The 20,799-nt window shown below is 55.8% G+C and overlaps 1 protein-coding gene across 5 annotated transcripts in view; it reads right to left on the bottom strand.

Moving 5' to 3' along the window:
* Positions 1–20,799, bottom strand: part of ANK1 (ankyrin 1) — a 210,258-nt gene that overhangs the window by 25,373 nt on the left and 164,086 nt on the right. For 4 of the 5 annotated variants that reach the window (XM_082374700.1, XM_082374702.1, XM_082374699.1 and 1 more), the window contains exons 23-38: positions 20,326–20,349; positions 19,373–19,469; positions 18,114–18,192; positions 16,016–16,113; positions 15,710–15,934; positions 14,612–14,766; positions 14,089–14,300; positions 13,393–13,600; positions 13,033–13,129; positions 12,595–12,826; positions 10,849–10,974; positions 10,603–10,722; positions 9,499–9,577; positions 9,173–9,247; positions 7,451–7,582; positions 6,020–6,166 (exon numbers count right to left, since the gene is read on the bottom strand). In XM_082374700.1, the coding sequence (XP_082230826.1) occupies positions 6,020–6,166; positions 7,451–7,582; positions 9,173–9,247; positions 9,499–9,577; positions 10,603–10,722; positions 10,849–10,974; positions 12,595–12,826; positions 13,033–13,129; positions 13,393–13,600; positions 14,089–14,300; positions 14,612–14,766; positions 15,710–15,934; positions 16,016–16,113; positions 18,114–18,192; positions 19,373–19,469; positions 20,326–20,349 (2,106 nt within the window). Of the gene's footprint in view, positions 1–2,943; positions 3,654–6,019; positions 6,167–7,450; positions 7,583–9,172; positions 9,248–9,498; positions 9,578–10,602; positions 10,723–10,848; positions 10,975–12,594; positions 12,827–13,032; positions 13,130–13,392; positions 13,601–14,088; positions 14,301–14,611; positions 14,767–15,709; positions 15,935–16,015; positions 16,114–18,113; positions 18,193–19,372; positions 19,470–20,325; positions 20,350–20,799 lie in introns of those variants that run through there. The other variant, XM_082374703.1, reaches the window with a different exon arrangement.

Genomic DNA, 20,799 nt, shown 5'->3' with positions numbered 1-20,799 from the left:
TCAAATTTTTTGACTTTTGTACCATTGTTGTAATATATTTTACTTTTATACATGTTATAAACCCAACATTATATTGTTATTTTTGTCATCTTTTAAAGAGATTTAAATAACAAGAAAATTATGTATTTATTTTTATAGTTAACATTTTTGGCAGTTCATTCCTTCACGTAGATCCGTGTTTCTGTATGGTATCGTTTTTCTTTGGCCTGAAGGATTTTGTTTTTAAACTTTGCTTGTAGCAGGCACCTCCTGGTGATGAATTTTCAGGTTTTGTGTGTACGGGAAAGTCTTTATTTGCCTTCATTTTTGGAAGTTATTTTTGCTGGGTATAGAAGTCTATATTACTTTAGAGATGTGATTCTTTCAAGATGTGTTCTACTTTAAAGATATTGTTCCACTGTCTTACTTCCATTGTTCCTATGAGAAATCTTATGTAATCCTTATCTTTATCCCCTTGTATATAACGGGTCTTGCTCTTTTCCTTTGGCTACTTTTAAACCTTTCTCTATCACGGGTTCTGACCAATTTGTTTAAAATGTGCCTTGGCATAGTAGCTTCCATGTTTCATGTGGTTAACTGAACTTCTTGGATCTGTGTATTTACAGTTTTTATCAAATTGGAAAATTCTGGGCCATTAACTCTTCAAATACGTTTTCAGCCCCCTTCTCTGCTGGAAGCTCTAATTTCACAAATATTAGGTCACTTGATTTCCCCACAGTTCACTGATGCTTTTTGTTTTCTTCCTGTGTTTCATTTTGGAGTTTCTATTGCTATGTTGCCAAGTTCCCTTCTTCTTCTGTAATGTCTAATCCCATTCAGTGTACTTCATTCATCCTATACCTTATAGTTTCATCTCTAGGAGATTGGTTTGGGTCTTTAAAAAATATCTTCCAGGGCTTCCCTGGTGGCACAGTGGTTAAGAATCCGCCTGCCAATGCAGGGGACACGGGTTCGAGCCCTGGTCCGGGAAGATTCCACATGCCACGGAGCAACTAAGCCCGTGCACCACAACTACTGAGCCTGCACTCTAGAGCCCGTGAGCCACAACTACTGAGCCCACGTGTCACAACTACTGAAGCCCGCGCGCCTAGACCCTGTGCTCCACATCAAGAGAAGCCACCACAATGAGAAGCCCGTGCACTGCAACAAAGGGTAGCCCCCGCTCGCCGCAACTAGAGAAAGCCCGCACGCAGCAACGAAGACCCAACGCAGTCAAAAAAAAAAAAAAAAATCTTCCAAGTCTCTACTTGACTTTTTTTTTTTTGACTTTTTAAACATCTGAAATAGTTATAACTGTTTTACCATTCTTGTCTGCTAATTCTAATATCTGCGTCAGTTTCAGTTGATTGATTTTTCTCCTTATTATGGGTTATGTTTCTCTGCCTCTTTGTATGTATGTCTGGTAATCTTTAATTGGATGTTGTGACTTTTATCTAGTTGGGTGCTGGGTATTTTTGTATTCCTATAACAATTCTTGAACTTTGTTCTCTTATGTAGTTGAGTTCCTTGGAAACAGTTTGATCCTTCTGAGTTTTGCTTTCAAGGTTTATTAGGTGGGAGCATTGATCAACCTAGGGCTAATCACTCTCCATTTTTGAGACAGGACCATTCTGTGTTCCCTATGCAGTGTCTGTGAACGATCAGTCTGACTGTTGGGAATAGATGATTAATATTCAAACAAAACTTGCGGGGGACCTTCTGGAGGTCTCCAGAGCTCTCTCTCTGTGCAGCTGCCTCTCTAGGGAACTCTAGCTGCCCTGGTCTCCTTGGACTCCCAGCAACTTCTCCTTAACCAGGGAGTCTTCTTGGATTTCTCTTCCTTCTGCCATGACTTAGAAACTCTTTCGAGGCAGTGATCTAGGCAACTGTAGGGTTCACTTCATTTATTTTCCACGTCTCATAGATCACTGTCCTTTGCTGCCTGATGTCCAATGTCTCGAAAACTGTTGTTTCATATAATTTGTCCATTTTTTGCTTGTTTCAAGCAGGAGCGTATATTCAGTCCCTGTTGCCTCATCTTGGCCGGAAGTGGAATACATCTCAGACAGCCCCTCAGATACGGCCGGATAAACATTTTCACTCCTGGGAATCTCAGTAAGACTTGATAAAGGCTGGGAGAGGGTAACTCTGCTGGTCACAGAACACCCGAGGCTCATTCTTGGTGACTTTTCCACCTTGAAACTTCCTGGGGTTCATGAGAATGGAATTTCACCCAAGCAAAAATGTGTCCATGAAGAGAACTTGTGCAACCCTCCCCCAGGACTTCTTTCTCCCTTGTGTTTTGTCCTGGAGGCCCTCCCCCGGTCGCAGTGTTTAGGGGCTATGCCCCCCTGCTCCCTCTCAGTCTCCAGAAGACCCCGCTGACCCCACTCTCACCCCCGCAAGTGTGGATCTGGGGCTGTAGGTGTCCATACTCAGTGGAGCGGGGATTACTACTGATAGGGGCCATGCTCGGCGAGGACCATCTCACACGGTCTGGGGTGGACCACAGCACAGGAAGGTTTGCTGAGTCCCCTGGGTTGAGCTCCAGAAGTGCCTGTCTCTCTGGCAGTCTCACGTGGCCCTGCCATACCTGGGTCACCAGCCCATCCCTCAGTCTAGAGCTCTCCCCTCTGGGGTTGCCTTTTGGGGAAATGAGGTAACAGGCAACCAAACACACAGATTTGGAGCAGAGCCGTCCAGCAGTGGCCCGCCCCCCAGCCTCCCCTCATCTGGGCTGTCACACTGGGTCTCTGTTAACCTAGGCCTAACGCTGCCCCCACTAGTTTGATGTCAGCAGCAAACCAGACAAGGGTGGACAGACAACCCTAACTCAGGCAGGAGCTGCACTTCACTAGCTGTGTTCACTAAGAGTCCGTAGAAATGAGACATATTGTATTTCCAAGTAGACATTATGTCCAACTCATCAAACCAAATGGAGTTGACCAAACAGGATGTGAGATGTCCATTTTTTCCTTTCACATGAGAAATCTGTTTTATTTTTAGGAACATGCTTTTTTTTCGCTCCACGGGCAATTTTTTTTTTCATGTTTCTTCCAAGGGCCTGGGGTAGTTCCCTCCTGTGCAAGAGAAGCAAACTGGCTTTTTGACTTAAAGCCCCTTCTACTCTGGCCAGTCCAGGCAAACACAGCAAGAAGAGCCACGAAGGAAAGACAAGAGACCTCAGGTTCCTATCTTCCTGACACCACAGAGCAACCAATCCCTGCCCTGAGTGCCCACAGGGAGGCTGAGACGAGCAGAGAACGAGGTAAAGCACAGAGGAGGCAAGGTACCGCCGTGGCCATCGGTGCAGAGGCCTGGGCTGGCCCAGGACAGAAAGCCAGAGGAAGCGCAGGAGGCTGCTGTCCCCCTTTCCTTCCACCTCCGATCCCTCCTGCTCCTTCTCTCCGGGCCAGAAGGGCACCCAGATGTGGGATGGTCTTCCTGGGACTGGAAAGAAGGCAGGAAAAATACACAGAAGCCAGCTCTGGTGCCCAGAAAGGCAGGATGGACCAAGCGGGCGTCTGTTTCTGAGTGTCTGCTCCGGCCTGGGGGAGCGTGCACACAGGGCACACGGCCTGCGTTTGCCGGGACACCTGCTGGACGAGGGGGTTCAGGAGGGCTGACAGGCGACAGAGCAGCCAGGAAGCACAGAATCATTCAGAGTGTGACGTCTGCAACCAAAGCAGGGGAGGATCCCTTGTAAACTTGTTCCATCTTGTGACCCCTCTGCTCCAAACCTACAGCGGCTCTCCATCACCCTCCCGGTAAAACCAGTGTCCTCAGGATGGCCTGGAGGAGCCGCCCTCCTGCTGCCCCTGCCCTTTCTTCCTCCCCTCTGGCCCCTCACTGTTCTGTGGATGCACCAAGCACGCCCGTTCAGGGCCACTGCCCGGGATGCTTGTCTTGGTGCTCCCTCCCGAGTTTACACACCCACCCCCTCCTCTCCCTCCAGCCTTTGTTCAGATGCTACCCGCTCCCGCCCCACTATTTAATCCCCCAAGCCCAGCACTCTGATTCCCCTTGCTTGAGTCTGTTTTTTTCCACCATCTACTTGCTAGCACATTATACAATTCACTTATATACTATATTTTTGTTTGCCTCTCTACACAAAAGGTAAGCTCCATGAAGGCAGAGTTTGGGACTTTTCTTTCTTTTTTTTTTTTTGTCTGTTTGAGAACTGACTTATCTGCCCTGCTTAGAACAGCCCCTGGCATGTGGCAGGTGTTCAGAAAATATTTGCCAAATGAGCTGACCAACTGCACAGCCTTTGCACAGTCACGGAGCACAGGACCCAGCCCCACGGGGGTTCGAACTCTGCTCAGGCGTTAGATGAGAGTCTCCAGGCCCAACTGGAATCCTGAGGCCAGTGGAGACATTCACTGGGTCCCTAACTGCCCTTTTAAACAGTTTTTTTTATTGTGATAAGAACACTTGACATGGGATCTATCCTCTTGACAGATTTTTAATTGTTGTAACTGCCTTGTTTATACTCATGTAATTTTATGGGCCTAGTGTCCATAGAATTGGGGCACAAAACCCCCAAAACTTGAGTTGACTTGATTGAAACAGCTCTGGGGATGTTAAGAAACCCAACCAAGTCACCAGTTATCACGTAAAAAAGGGAGAAGTGTTTTGTCACTCGATTTCCCCCAGTTTGCAGCACTCAGCCCCCTTCCCTCGGTCCTCGTGAAAGGGAGTTGGTCACTTAGCAGTCCCTGCTGTGTCCAGCTAGTCCCCCAAGAGCGGGGAGAGGGCCAGCCTGGGAGCCCTCAACGCTGGGTCTGAGGGGCAAGCCTCCTCCATGGGAACAGCCCCGAGGGCACACAGGCGCCAGCAGGCAGAGAGGACGCCCCAGCGTCAGGCCGGGGGCCCTTGGTGACGTGCATCAGTGGAGGCTGAGGGCCCCTGAACACCTGGCCCAGGTGAGACAGTGGAGACAGGCAGTGGGGGAGAGAGCAGACTTGCAGGCCAGGTGAGGTCAGAGGCAGAAGAGAAAGGCCACAGGACGCGATCAACAGATGAGCCCTGTGCCCAGGGGCCCTGGATGGCATGTTTCAGGAGACACAGGATGTGGGAGAGTCACCCGTGTCAGGGACGCGGCATCCCCCTGGGCAGGGCCCCTGTCCCCACCCTCCACTCACAAGCCCCGGCCACAGGGGCTCACACGGCGCACGCACGTGCGCGTGGCCGGGAAGGCTGGTGACCTAGGAGCTGGGGGCGGACAGCGACGCAGCTGTGGGATGGGGCATGTGCCGGCCTCATGGAAGCCGGTTCACAGAACCATACTGTTTTTCAAGGCCTGTGAGGAGCCTCAGGTCTCTAATCCAACTTGCTGATTTTAGAGAAGAGGCTGATGACTCAGCAGTGGAGTCAGGAGGAAAGAAGGGACTAGAAGCCGGCCTCCCGTCTCCCACCGCAGGGTAGGGCCTCCGCCCTGCTTCTGCGCCCCTGGTCAGCGACAGAGATGGAGGGGCAAGGGGGGTCCCGGCCCTGCTCCTCACTCGGCCGCTTCCCCTGCTAAAAGGAAGGTGTCCTCAAAGGCCGCGGGGGGGGTGTGCTGGGGGCAAAGGTCAGGGCCCCCCGGGGCCCGGTCACATGGGGGCTTCTTGGCATGCCGAACCACATCAAAACGAGTCAGGGGAAAGAGATGGGGCGAGATAAAAGGGAGAGAAAAGCAGAGACCGGCCTGAAGAAAAGATCCCGCTTTGTCTCAGAGAAGGAGTGGCAATAGGGCTTCAGGACGCGCCCTGGCTGGTCCCCACGGGACCTGCGCCAGAACCTAGCGCCCTTGCGTCTCCCCACCGACTGGGTCGCCGATGGGTCCGCGCATGCGCAGAGCTGGGGGGCGTGCGGCACGCGGGGCCGCCGAGCGGGGCCTCGGCTCCTCCCGTCCTGCCCGGGCCTCGGGCGCCCCCCCATCACCTCTGCGTTCACCACCGCCCGTCCAGAGACAGACTGACCTCTGGCCACCGGGAGAGAAGGTTCCAGGGAGGGTCAGGAGGCGGCGGCTCGGCCCCTTCGTCCAGGAGACACTCACCATTCATCTGGGAGGGGGACGACGAGTAGTCCCGGTCCGCGGGCCGGCGGTCGGGCTTCAGGTTGCGGCCCTGCCTGCCCGAGCCCTCCAGCATGTTCACGATCTCGCCGCGGTCGATGTTCCGCAGGGCCGCGTACAGGTTCTCCACTGCGGGAAGAGGGGAGGAAGGAGGGCGCTGGGGGGACCGCTACCCATCGCAGGGCGCGCGGGACGCCCGGCTCTGAACTCTGGCGGGGTGGGGGGAAGACTGCGAGGAGGGGGATTGCAGGCCCCCGCTCTTGTCAAAGTCAAAGCAAACTGCCTCTTCGGAGAAGACGGCAGACCTGGGGACACTGCGCTTGCCGTCCGCCCACGCAATAAAGCCAAAATCGCGGTAAAGCGAGAACACGAATGTTGTTTTCCCAGTGCATATAAAAGTTATGTTTACACTACGCTCTAGTCTGTTAAGTGTGCAATAGCATTCTGTCTAGAAAGACAAGGCATCTACCTTACCTTTAAAATATTTTATGGCTAAAAAACGCTAACTGTCCTCTGAGCCTTCAGTGAGTCTTAATAGTCACATAAGGATCACTGATAACAGATCAGCGTAACAAATGCAATCATAATGAGAAATTTTGAAATATTGAGAGAATTACCCAAATGTGACAGACACGAAGTCAGCAAATGCTGTTGGAAATTGGCGCCAACAGACCTGCTGAATTTGATTGGGAAAAAAACGCAATATCTGTGAAGCGCCGTAAAGGGAGGTAGGCCTGTGTTTTGCTATCCTTTAACAGATCTTTTCCAGACCCTAACAGTGGCGAATTTCAAGGCATGGGAAGTGTTTTTTTGTAACCTAAGAGGAATACTACAAGAAGATGAGAGTGAGAATAATTGGATTCTGTCTTCTGGAAATCCTTGGTCCTTGCCAGTTGATTTGCCATGCAAATGTAAACACTCAATTTCCTCTTAGTGCTTTGTGCTAGGGAATGGGGTGGAGGAGGGGCTGAAAAGCGTGAGACAAATCTTCCCTCCCGTTGGAGAAAATCCTGGAAGAAGAACTCCATCAGAGGGGGAACTCCTCACTGGGCTCTGTCCCAAGGGGACAATCCTCATTTGTTTGAGAAATTCAACCGGAAGGCACACACCCTACACAGATGCCGTCTCCTAAGGGTCCTGGTGCAATTGTGAACTCATTCTGAGGATGGGAAGAGATCACGGCCAAGATTCTCTGAAATTCCCTCCTGGCAGGCTTGCCCAGAAGACCAGGGATCCTGAGAGGTGCATGTGTGCGTGAGTGTGCGTGTATGTATGTGTGAGACAGAGTGTGCAGAAGAGATTGGTTCCAAAGGCCAACACCACCCAGGGAATTTGGAGGGAGAACTACTTGGTGAGAAGAGGTCCTGGCACAGGCTTTGGGGACAGAAGGCTCCCCAGCCCATCGGTACTGACTCTTTGCATCTTGGCCTTCACGGATGACCCAGAGGTTCAACAAGGCCACGCTCTGCTCCAGCAAGGAGTTGGGGTTCTCCACGCGGATCCTGTTGATGTCATCCACGCTGAACTGCAGCTCGCGGGCCAGCTCTGCACACAAAGAACCAAGAGCGGGTGTGAGCCCAGCCGGAGCCCAGCCCCGGCCCCCGAGCCCGCGCAGGGAGTGGGGCGCCGGCAGGGACCGGGAGATAAAGAGCAATCTCCCTCTGGATTCGGTATTCCTTCTTCCCAAGGAAATACCTAGTGAAATGCTGACACTCACACTGTTGTATCCCCAGGGAATGAGCCAGGAGGAGGCATGTGCCCAGGAGAGTAAATAGGTATTGAATGAATGAGACTGAGCCCCTTATCCGAGGTCACAGGACAGGCTGGGGCCACAGCGGGAGAGGGACCGACCCGCTGACCCCCTCGGTACTGCATTGCACGCCACCGCCTTTCCCACGGGAAGCAGTTATAATGGAAATGTATTTCTGTGTTTACGTTTCTTCCCGGAAAGTCGTTGTTCACATTTAAAATGAAAATACAATTTCCCATCTAAATGCAAGGCAATAACACAGAATGCTAGCTCTTCCCCTCCCGTGATTTTTATTGTTATTTCTCACAGGTGCTTTAGATGAGAGAACAGCATCGGAGTCTCATTTCAAGGATGAGGAAGACCGGAGGGGAAAGTGATGGTGAGAATCAGCATATGCATGTACCCCCTCCACACACACACACACCACACATACACACACTCACACACACCACATACACACCACACGCATCACATACGCACACCCACACACAACACACAAGTCACACACACATACCACACATACCACATCTCTCACACACACCACATACAAACCACACACACACAACACACACAAACACACACAAAACCAAGAAGCAGCAGCAGATGTGCTTTTTTGGCTTAAGGAAGGAACAGTCTCTGAACTTCTGTTGAGAGCTCCGTCACACCGCCTTCCAAGAAGTTACTGCTAAGGTTTCTGAGCTTGTCTGAAGCCCCCTCTGCAGATGGCTGAGTGAAGGGGGTCTGTTCATACAGAATCTCACAGGAAAGGGGGGATTAAGTCATAGGGCCTGCGACTGAGTAAAACGCAGTCTGAGCTGTCACTGCCTCAGTTGAGTCAGGTCTCCCCTCATGGTGGACGGGACTTGTGTATGACTTCAGCTACGGCCAGAGATGACAAATGAAAAACGTCCAGACTTGTCCTTCTTCCCTCCCTTCCCTCAACAATGCCAGCCGGTAGGACCGGCGACGTGTACGGTGCAGCGAGCGGTGGGCAGGCAGTCGGGACGCACATTTTTTGTTCGCTTGTGTGTTTGTTCTTGGTTTGCTGGCTTTTCAGGGCTCTGTCACTAGCTCACTGCACAACTAAAGTCACCCCAGTTAGCTAGATCTCAGCCTCCCCATCTGTAAAATGGGCAGCCTGGATCCATTCTAAGGTCTCCTGTAACGTCCGAAGTTGAGTTTCTAAAAAGGAAAACCAGAGAGAAGTGGGGGACGGAGGGAGCCCCCCCTCTATTGGTACCCATGGCGACAATCCCAGGTCAGGTGTGCACCGGTGGTGGGAAGAGGTTTAGAAACGCCTTCATCAGCTGCCCTTTAGCGGAGAGGACGTGTAGAGGTAGGTGTAGACAGGCAAAGTGCTCTTCTGCCCCAACTACCCGACTCACCGGCCCAGCTGAGGCCCAGGTGCTCTGATATAATAGCCATCTTCATGTCCGCCCGGTCTGCGCCGCTGAGGAAACCTGGGGGAAGCATCACATTCCATTTAGTAGCCTTGGCAGGACACAGAACCGACAAGCGTGGGCGAGGGACCTCAGAGGGTGCTCAGGGCACGCTCCGTGTCCACCCGATTGGTGGCTGAGCCTGAGAGGGTCAGTGGAGACCCCAGCCAAGGGCTGAGCCAGTGGTGTCAGCTCGGAGCTCCCGTCGGGGTGAGGGGACGCCGCCCCCCTCACCGCCCCCGGGAAGGGGGTGAGCACAGAGAGGTTGGTACCCAATGCGGACTCGCTGAGAACGCTGTATCTCAGGGCCAGCGGCGTCGGGGTCCTCCTCCGGTCATTGGCTCCACTGCCCTGCAGGACAGAGACCAGGAAAGGGCACTGTGGGTGCAGGCAGGGAGGACGTCCGGCCTGGCAGACGATGGGCAGCTGCACTTCCTGGAGCCTCGACGCACAGGGTAGAAGTGTGGGCAGAGGGGGGGCGAGAGGGAGTCTCACGTACTTTATTATTATTATTATTATTAATAAGGATAAGCTCACATGGCCCTTATCACGTGCCAGGCCCTGCTTGATGGACACAACCCCCTATGAGGTAGGTACCATCATTCCTCCCATCTCACCGGGGAGGGGGAAACTGAGACCCAGAGGGCGGACTAACCCGCCCAAGGTAACTCAGCCAGTAAGCGGGCGGAGCTGGAGTTTGAATTTTAAAAAGTTTTTCTTTTTGGATTCCTTTCGCTCAAAAGACCCGTTTTTGATGCCCAAGCCTTCGCACGCTGTGGCAAAGCACCGGGATGCTTGTTCAAGGCTGTGGGAAACCTGCCTGTGAAAGAGAAGTCGGTTCTCCCTAGTCCTCAGACAGAAAGGAGAAAACAAGCCTCGGATGTCTGGATGTGACCTTGTTTGTCTAGTCTGGCATGAAAGGCTGATGACAAAAATGACAGGACGACACCAACCAAAGAGACGCCCCGCCTCCAGTGCAGCGGAGACCCAGCTGCTCCCAGGCACCAGTGATGCCGGGTGCTCACGCCTCTGCTGGGCTCGGAGCCCTGGGCGAGCGCAGGGCTGAGACACCAGGCTTCCCTTCTCTGAGGGCCTGGGCAAGACAAGCAAGTACAGGAAAAAGCGGCTCCGAAAAAGCCCTGACGTGGCTGGGACACCTTGAGCCACCGGCCACCCGGTTGTCAGGCCTCGCCTTCCAACGTCCTGGAAGGGGCGTCCTGGGGAGCTCGGGGCCTCGGTGTGAGCACGCGTGTCGCCCTCACACCCTGACATTTGTTCCCGAGCTTTGCGGGAAGGGCTGGGCCACAGCCCGTGTCGGGGGAGAGCCCAGGGCCTTTCTCCACCTGTTCGGCTGAGAGTCCTGGCAGGGCGCGCACCTTGGTGCAGGGTGGCATGCTGATGTTCAGGTGGCAGAGGATGTGCTGGGTGTCCTCGTACTTCATCGCCTTGCGCAGGAATGACAAGGACCCTGCCGGATCTCGACTGCTGTCCCTCACCTAGACTCAGTCACACAAAAGGGAGAGTCAGGGCCCGCCCCACTGGCCACCAGCCCAGCTGGCTCAGAGCTCTCCGCCTCCCGGACTTCTAGACCCGGGTGAGGGGTGGGCGAGAGGAGGCCGCACCTTGACGGGAATGGCCAACCGGTTCTCCCGGAAAGACTGGAAGAGGAAACTCCGCTGCTGGGCGGCCTTCTTGACGGGCACCAGGTTCCCGGAGAGCTCTGCGAAGAGGGGCATTCCTTCCAAAACCTGCAGGAAAGGGAAAGCAAATGCAGCTGGTCAGGAGCAATGCCCAGATGCCCGGTCCCGCCTGTCAGCTCCCGTCTCTGCTTCCCCACGAGCCCCCAGGAGCCGTGCTCTGGGAAGCCCCACTGAGTGTTTCGGAAAGGTTGCGGCGGATGCTTCCTTACTTCAGAGGATTTTCTAATGAGCAGGAATCTTCGTACATCCCTGCGTGGCTGATCAACATTGCCATCAGAGTACTCTAGAACTCCACCAGGAAATCATAATACGGCTTCCAAAAGACATTTATCTCTTTTAACACCATCTCTTTTAACACCACCCAGCAATGTTTACTTTATATGAGTGCCAGAAGGACCATGTTGTGTTTTAATCTCACCCAGAATATAATGATCCCTATTGTGTATATAATGCTTTCAGCTGAGAAGTTATCGTGAACCCATTAGACAGTTGAGGAAACTGAGGCCCAAAGAGACTGGTTAGTGCCCAAAACAGCATTAGAGGCAGGTCCCAACCCTGTGCTCCTTCTTCTGGGCCCTCAGAGCCCCCAGAAGGCTCAGCACAGCCTCTGAGGCCAGATCTTCAGAAAGGTCCTGCTTTGTCACACATCTTAACCTGAGTGAGGACCCTGGGATGGGTAACAGGTTCAAACCTAGTCCCCGTTCTTTACTGCTCCCCCATCTGCCCAGCCTCTCCCCTGCTTCCTCATCTGGGTACTGCCAAACCCCTGGCGTGGCAGGGAAAGTGGGCTCTGCGGTCGGACTCCTGGGACAAATCCTTTCTCTGCCATTTACTCAGCTGTGTGACCTTGGGCAAGTTGCTTAACCTCCCTCAGTCTCGTTTTCCTCATCTGTAAATGGGGGATAACAAAAGGACACACAGTTATGAGAATCAGGGGAGATGGGGAGATGATGCCACTCAAACACTTTTTGCTTTTGGGCCACATGGTGCGGCACGCGGGATCTTAGTTCCCCGACCAGGGATTGAACCCATGCCCCTGCAGTGGAAGCGTGGAGTCTTAACCAGGGGACGGCCAGGGAAGTCCCACTCAAGCACTTTTAAAAGTACCTGGGGTGTAAGAACTTTAATAAATGTCAGCTCCTAGCACCACAATTCACTGGGCTGACAGCCTGCTGTCTCCTTGACCCACATGGTGTCCCTCGGCTCTGGGGAAGCTTCCCGTTGACGCTTCTTAAAGGGACACGGCCCAGGAGCCCCTCTGCAGAGGCTGCCCTCCTGACAGCCTTGGGTCCCAGAAGCAACGGCTGCCCGCGAGGCGGGAGCCCAGGGGGGCCAGGCCCTACCTCTATGTCCCTGCTCCGCGCCACGAGGCGGGAGTCCAGGGGGCCAGGCCCTACCTCTATGTCCCTGCTCCGGGCCACGAGGCGGGAGCCCAGGGGGCCAGGCCCTACCTCTATGTCCCCGCTCCGGGCCATGAGGCGGGAGCCCTGGGGGCCAGGCCCTACCTCTATGTCCCTGCTCCGGGCCACGAGGCGGGAGCCCAAGGGGGCCAGGCCCTACCTCTATGTCCCTGCTCTGCGCCACGAGGCGGGAGCCCGGGGGGCCAGGCCCTACCTCTATGTCCCTGCTCCAGGCCACGAGGCGGGAGCCCGGGGGGCCAGGCCCTACCTCTATGTCCCGGCTCCGCGCCACCTCCACGAAGTTCTCGTGCTGCTCCAGTGTCTTGTCCACCTTGTCGTCCGTCGTCATGCAGTAGCAGCGCAGTCGCCCTTCTCGCGGATCGTTCATCTTGGCGAAAATGACGAACTTGGCCATGTAGGGCACCACGGTGAGCTCCTTGTACAGCAGGGTGGCGAAGTTCACAGCTTCAGCCGTCCGAGGACAGTCCGACAGCCAGAACCTGAAAAGAGGGCAGCCGTGAGCCTGTCCCTAAATGCCTGAGGGGGAGCGTCTCCGCCATCCAGTGGCCTGTAAGCCGAGCGGTGGCCTGACAGCCCCGGTGGTGGGGTGGGCAGGTGACGGCCTAAGCATGGCCACCCATGGGGACAGCGCTGCCCCCTCGTGCGGGGCCCGGGGACCCGTGGGGCCGGGCAGGCGGGGTGTCACCTGGCAGAGACGTTGGTGGTGAAGGTGGCGCACTCGTTGGCGTACATGAGCTTGGTGGTCCCCGTGATGTCTTCCCACTGGGCCTGGTCTGTCCCTCCTGTGACAGCAGTAGAAAGGGCTTGGGGGACCGTCTCCAGAGGCCAACGCGGGACGTGCACAGCAGCCCCTCCGCCCCTCCCCGCGGAGCAGCCCTCCTCGGGGGTCAGAGGGCTCTCCGGGGCCGAGGCGGCTCTACTCAGACGCAGCTCCTCATCCCTGCGCGGAGCCCATCGCCCCCAGCTCTGTGTCCTCCCGTCTCCCCAGGTGTGCGTGGACGGAGCTGCTGCCCCGAAGGCAGGGCAGGGCGGGGGCACGGCTCACCAGTGACGCTGCAGAGCAGCCGCAGGCTGGCGGCGCCTCCCTCGCCGCCGCCGCCCCGCGGGTTGTCCGTCCAGGAGGGAGGGAGTGGGATCCGAAGCCCGATGGGGCGGTGGAACTTGCGGCGCCTCGGCTCCACGGTGACAATGGGGCTGAACGTGGCCTGGTTGCCCAGGAGTTTGGTGACCAGCTCATCGGGTACAGGCTGGGCCTGCGAAGTGCCCAGGGGGTACACTCAGCCCCGGAGCAGCAGAGGGGCTCATGGACGGAGGAAGAGAGCGGCTGTCCGGGCAGGTGCGAAGGCTCCCGGGGGGGGGGGGGGTCCCGCTCCTGCTGACGGCCAGCCCGGCTCTCCTCTCTGCGCCCCCGTCCCCATTTCCTTGCTGCTCCCCACTCCCGGGGGCCTTGCTCAGCATCAGGCACCTCTCCAGGAAGCCAAGTGGCTTCCCCTCACGCTAAGCCTGTGGTTTAACACGTTATCTAGGGTTTTCTGCAACTTACCGGAGCGTCTGCCCTATCCCACCCACCCAACCTTCTTCTGAGCTTTAAGGTCAGGGCTCTAATGGGACTTTTCAGGCCCTGGACCAACGGGTGGAGATGTCCTGGGGAGGAGGGTCATCTCTGAGCGCCCTGACGCCTTCCATCCCTGAACCCGGTCCAGGTGATGGGGCCCCAGCAGGTAAGGAGGGGCTGTGTCACCTGCAGGGCCAGCTTCACTTTCTTGGTGACAGCATTTTCTGGGAAGGTGGCCTGCACCAGGGGGACGAGCTTGCTTTTCAGGGAGCCCCCCTCGGGGCCGATGGTGTCATAGTCCTGGTAGAGCCTTGACATGATCACGAAGTACAAGGGGAAGTCGGTGGTAACGATGCGGCAGACCCTCTTCTTCTCCAGCTCCTCCAGGCTCCCCAGCTCTGCAACCACAGGCCCGTGCCCGCCCGTCACCACGGTGGCTTCCCAGGGCCCCTGATCCCCACTCTGGCGCCCCCTCCCCAGGCCCCGCCAGGGGCAGCAGGCTGGGCCACCTGGAAGGAGAAAGGTCCTGGCCCAGGGGGTCCTGCACAGGAGACCAGGCTGCAGGGGCCCGGGTGCCGGAGCTGGGCCGTCTCTGGCCTCTCAGGGGGTCCCACACTCCGGGAGGCCCCGACAGCCCACCCCAAAGTGCAACCCCAAGCCCCATCCTCCAGGAGGAGGGCTGCGCTCCAGATCCCTGGGGCTCGCGCACCTTCGTCCATCCCGTTGAGGATCTGATCCAGGTAGCTTTCTCCGTAGCGGTTCTTGTGTTCCTTCCACACGGAGCCGTTTTCACTCCGCAGCACCACGAGCTCACGGTCCCCACGGCCTTGGGAGGCGAAGTGGGGGACCTCCACGATGACAGGGCTGGGGGGACAGGGGACAGTGGGGAGGGGCCTGGACGCAGGTGTGCGTGCCGTGTGGGCGGCAGCCACGGGCTCAGTAGGGAAGAGCAGCTGGGTCCTGCCTGGAAAGCGTCCGTCCCATCTGCAGGCTGGTCCTCAGACGGACAGACCTGCCTCAGGTTCCCGAGACACCCCCAGGACCCTCTCGCTCCCCACCAGGCCCCAACCTCAGTTCACAGGGGGCTCTCCTGCCATGGCCACACGGCCGAGGCTCAGCAGAATAAAGCTGCCCTTGGACCTGACCCCGAGAGCCCTCCTGACGTCCTAGACCCACCCCCTCTGAGCCTCAGCTTCCTCTGTCAGTGTGTGAGAGTACATTTCCTTGGGAGGACGGCTTTGAGGACTACATGTAAAGGGGAAGTCACCGTGAAAGCGTTTTACAGCTGTTTTACAATCGGTGGATGAAAGCTTGGGAGCGGGGACAGGCTGTGGACGGAGACGGGAGGATGGGGCCTCCTGGGCAAGACCTGTTCCAACATAGAGCCCGCGGTGCCTGAGGGACGCAGAGCTCCAAGGAGAAGCCCTTTTGCTGCGGGAAAGGTGAGGACCGAGCCTCTGAAACCATCAGTCTTGTCCTTGGGGGCCATGCTGCAGGGCCGCCTTCTAGGAAGACCGTTTCAGAGCTTAAATAATCAAACCCTGGGGGCCCCGAAAGTGGCCATCTTCACCCCGCCTCTAGCGTCACACAGGAGCTGAGGGCGTTAAGCTCCCCCTGGGGAACAGACTTCTACGTGTACCTAGAACAGGCCGTGGATGGAACACAGGGGGTCCTGGTTCTGACCGGTCAGGACACAGAGAGCACGGGTGCGGGCTCCAGGCTCGCCTCCCCGCTGCCCGGGCTGGGCTGGGGCTGGGTGGTGACAGCGTGGCAGGGACAGGTCGGGGGCATGGGAGTGACCTCTCACCTCAGGAACTGGACTCCCGTGGGGCCCAGGGCGATGACCCTGCTGGCCAGGCCCTCCTCCTCGGCCAGCGGGGGCGGCGTGGGCAGCTTGTGGGGCTTCACCAGGCGGCAGGTGATGCGAGTGGGTGCTGCGCACGTCCGGGGCGGGACCACCACCCTCAGGCCGTTGTGCCTGCTGCCCCGCATGGAGCCCCCGCGGGCGTCCACCATGAAGCTCACCAGGAACCTAGGGCACAGTGGGTCTGTGTTGGCTTCTCCTGGGTGGGCGAGCAGGGCCAGAGCTGCCAGCCCCTCCCAGGCCACTCACCCTGTGTGCACAGGGCTGGCCACCGGGCTGATGTTGTCTGAGGTCTCTGTGGCCGGGCTGCTGGGGATCAGTGAGTCTTCATCATACTCCTTAGATGCCTGCAGAGGGGAGAAAGGCCAGCTGTCCTATCACCCCTGGGCCACGGCTGATGGTCTCGGCCAAGGTCGGGGAGGCTCAGCCATGAACCAAGGGGCCCAGCGTAGGAGGCGCTCCCCACTCCCCACCGACCCGTTGGGACAGAGCTCACCCGTAGTCTAAAAGGAAGCACGGGCTTCCTCGTACCGACACGGACGGCCTCTCCTTGGCTCAGGACCCTGGGCCAGAGCTTCGGACGATGGAGCGAGTCCTCCCTCCCGTCCGGCCTCAGTCTCAGCTCCTGCACCACGTGCGCTCCTGACCTGCCCGCGTCCTCTAGCTCCTCCCCACCGCTCCGCCCCTGACGCGAACCCTCCGCTCTACACAGCTCGGTTTCACACTAGAGCTGGCGTTGCTTCCCCACACCGTCGCCTATGAGCTGTTTGGCTCTGGGCAAGCCACGTGTCCTGGGGCATCGAGAGGCACGAGAGAAACAGACCCTCGTCCCGGGGGCTTCCCTCTTCCTCATCTGCAGATGGGACAGCCCCTTCCTTGCAGTGCTGTTGTGACTTGGGGACCACAGGGCTGCCTCGCCCCAGGCCTCGTACGTGGCGAGGACTCACGAAGCCAGCAGGTCCCCTCCAGGTTTCTTCTCAACTCTGCCCTCGCTCTCGCTTCCCCGTCGGTCCAGACACCCACGTCCCTCTCCTTCGCTGGACGCCCCTGTTCGTTTTTCGCCTCTCGCCTCCTGTGTGAAGCCTTCCCCTTGACTCCGATCTGGAAGGGCTCCCGCCACACAGCTGGGCCCTGCGGTAGTCACCCTCCCTGCGTTCTGAGCCCCTCCCCAGCTGGACCATCTCCTCCCACATCCTCCCACCCCACACGGGGCACAGCAGGACGCCAGGAGACACCTGCCGCCTTGGGTTCATTACTTAGGCAAGGACTCAGAGGGCACGGTTGGCCAGGGAACAGCAAGACCCGGGTCCGCTCGGATCCTTCTCATTGTCGTCTTCGGCGGCCCCCGGGGAACGTGCCACAGCAGCCCCAGGGCCATGTTTGACCGGATCTCCCAAATGCCACCCGGGGCGTGACACCAAGGTCACACCACTGTGATGTGCCCGAGGGTGGAACAGCGGATTGGACGGCATCTCAGCCGCCTCCTCCTGGCGCCACTTTCGGGTCGAGGGGACACGCATGCCTTCAGTGGCAGGGGAAGAGACCAGCCTCAGCTGGAAAACGGACAAGCCCAGCTCGGTGATCGGGCCTCAGGGTGGCCAGTCCCAACCTTCAAATACCACACTGCTTTCTTTTTATCCTAGAAAACCCCTTTGCCCAGGTGAAAAAGTGCCAAATGGCCTAAAATTAAACCAAGAAGAATTACATTGTTTTAAACCATCCCACCGATCTTGGAGACAAATTCAGGTGGCATCCAGGGAAGCCACAAAATAGGGTATTGTAATGAGTAACAGCCCACGCTGGGAACAGCTCTCCTTGACATCCTCTTTCCATCTGTATTGGTATTTTAAGCTCCCAGTAATCCCTTGAGGAAGGTGAGGCAGAAACTGTCCCCTTTTTTTTATGGATGTGAAAGAAAAAAAGTTCAGAGCTCCAGAGTCGCCCGCAGCTTCATAGAAGTGCAGATGCAGCCTCAGGCTCCCTCTCTGGCGCCGGGACCCTTGGCCCCAACAGGTGCATAAGGCGTGTGCTCAGGGGCTGTGGCCCCGAGAACATGGGCTTTGAAGCCAAAACTTCTGGAGTCAGTTCTCAGCCCCACTGAGACCAGCGTGAGGGTGTCCCACACACCCTTGGGCTCTCGGAGACCCAGATCATCAATAGCTAGGACAAGAGCACTGACAGCACAAGTGCTACCAAGAACACGTGGAGTCTGGGATCTGCAGGGCTTGGTAAATGCTGCCAGCTTTCAGCTATGAGTTCCTATCGTCCTGCAGGTCATCTCAAAACAGTCACCGTCCAGGGGACCTGCTCACTGCCAAGGGGAAGTAAGAGAAAGGATGCTTCTTACCTGTTCTGCCTCTTCAGATCTGATCACCACTGTCTCAGGTGTGACGCAAGGAATCCGAGGGATGGCTGGGGATTCCACCCTGTGTGCCGAGAACATTGGGACATCAAGGGATGATCCTTATGAGTAGCCCCATCTTCCACGGAAGGCCTTAGTGAAACACTTCTGTACCCCCAGGATGACCTATCCGATCCGACCGCTCGCCACGACCTGAACCCCACTGGCACATGTGGTACATCCTGGCCTTCACACACTGACCAGCCTCCTCCCTCTGCCTCCATGCCTGTCCCCAGAGCCCGACTGTCCTGGCTGAGCGAAGGACCTGCCTCCTCCAGGAAGTCTTCCTGCATGCACCACCCCCGTTCTGCAGCCTTCGACCCCTTGGTGAGGGAACCCTCGCTCTAGCCATTACATCTTATTCTGCATCACGATCTGTCCACTGGGTGTGTGTTTTGATTCTACCAAATACATCTGTAGGTTCTCCATGGTCAGGGTCCGAGTCTCATGTTTCTTTCTAAACGAAGTTCAGTAAATACTAATCATAGTTTTCCTTCTCCGTGGTCCATTGCCCGATTTTGTATAAGCCCTGGGACCAAGCTGGCACACGTCTGTCTTTTCAGAAAATACCGAGGGCTCAGTGCTTCTAGAAAGCTGTCACTTTTAGATTCCTTCACAAAGTCCCCGGGTGTGGCGATGCACCCACATCGCAGTAGCACAGCATCTCAGGGAGGAATGAGAAACACAGGCAGACACAAACCCTCCGTGGGTCTTCCCTAATGGACAGGCCGACGGAGGGACGTGGCCGGCCTCTGAGGCCAGCTTGGCAAAAGTTCCTTTCTTTTTTTTATTATTTAAATTCTTTTAATTGAATGAAAGATTTAAAAAATTCTGTAGTGCTTTGCAATTTTCAAAAGTTTCACACACATGATTTCATATAATCCCATAATAATCCCCCCACCCCCTTTTTGGCAATGGTTTCTAATGGCAATCTCCCTTAGTGGATTTTTTCTGGGGGGAAGCTGAGTGTGTGAGAGGGGGAAGGGTATGGATAGGAGACTGAGCGAGGAGAGGAGGAACAGTGGGGGGGCAGGGACCCCAGAGAGGGTGGCTCGCAGTAGGAGAGACCTCTGCCCCCGCCTGGCACCGTGCTGGACCAGCGCTCTGTCCAGGCCCGGCCTTCCTGGAACCGTCCCGCTCTGGAATCCTCCTACTCTGTGTCCCCGGGGTGGACCTGGACCTGCCCCGGCGCGAGCATTTCTTACACTTGGTCCAGCTTCGGCACAAAATCCAGCAGCTCTTTCTCTTCATCTATATCCCTGGAATCCTGCTTCTCAGCCTTGAAGCCAACAAGTTCTTCCCCTGAAACCACACAAGTTTAAGTGAGTGACAGGACGGAAATTCCCTCTTTTCTTTTTCAAAAGAAAAGAGGGAATCTGCTGCTCCTCCTCTCAACGCTCGCCCCCGAGGAGTGGGGGAAGGTCTCAGATGCTCCAAGGGGACCATAGCAATGTCTTCGACCAGCCCTGACCCTGTTCCTCCAGCCCTGGTACCTGGAGCCGGGCAGCCAGCCCCTAATATCTTAGTCTGCACCAGGCTTTGGAGAAGAAAACAGTTCCATCAGAAAGAACTTTTTTTGCCTGACAAGTTCCACTTCAAAACAGCCCTTGTGGCGCGTGCAGTGACACCAAAGAAAGAGGTGCTTCTGATCTTTTCCACACCACACGCGACAGAAGAATAAACGACCACGGAACCAAACCCATCCATTTTGAGAGGCTCTAGGAACTTTAATAACCATGGCAGCTGAACCCTCATTATTTCCTAAGTGCATCACCAGGAGGTTCAAAGTCTGCCTGCAAACCAGACTCTGCCTCTTTGTTTCTCTCGCCTCCTTGCACTGGAGTTGGAGCCCTGGACCTTGCAGGGTCCTTTACTGCCCCTCAGCAGTGTGTGTCCTGGCGTTGTGATCTGGAGCCGACAGAATGGAATCACAGCAGCTCATGCAGTTATGATCACAGACACAGTGGCATGGGCACAGACACAGACATGGACAGGCCAGAGCCGCCCGCCAGGGCACGGATCTTACAGGTGGAAATTTCCTGTTTTAGTCAAGCTCTGATTGTTATGAAAACCAGGGATGGATTAATGAGATCTTGGATTGCTTAGAGTGAAATGCGCTTGTGAGAAAGGACCACAGGGAACAGAAAGTGTTTCATACCCATTAGAGTTATATGAGCAGTTCCTGGAAAGCAAAGAAGAGCCAAGTTTAAGGACGGATAGGATTGAAGTCAGTTAAATTAAGAGGCAAATCATCAAAGGGGATACAGGAGAGCTCTCATCACCTAGTTGACAAAACTACATGACCCCTGGGTTACTGATATGCAAGGGGCCAGAGAGCAATCTGATCCAGCCCCACCCTTTTTTTATCACGATCTTTCTCTTCCAAGTTAAGTGGGAAGACAGGCTTGCCTGGGGCAGGAAAAATGCCACAAGTACCCATGGCCACAGAAGTTGAAACTATAGTCATTTCATAATGACTGACTGTCGACCCAGCGCGTGGTCAGAAGAGCAGCTTATGAAAAGCAATTCTTCCAGATTTTAAATGCAACAGCTTTGTTCAAAGCACAAGGAACGCACCAAGTGGAGTTTTATGACAGTTCCTTACAGCTCTGAGAGTTGACTGAGTTGAATC

Source organism: Balaenoptera borealis (assembly GCF_965194805.1).
Source record: "Balaenoptera borealis genome assembly, chromosome: 21".
Taxonomy (NCBI): Eukaryota; Metazoa; Chordata; class Mammalia; order Artiodactyla; family Balaenopteridae; genus Balaenoptera; species Balaenoptera borealis.
The sequence above is the reverse complement of the archived record's forward strand: the minus strand, read 5'-3'. Positions and strand labels throughout refer to the sequence as shown.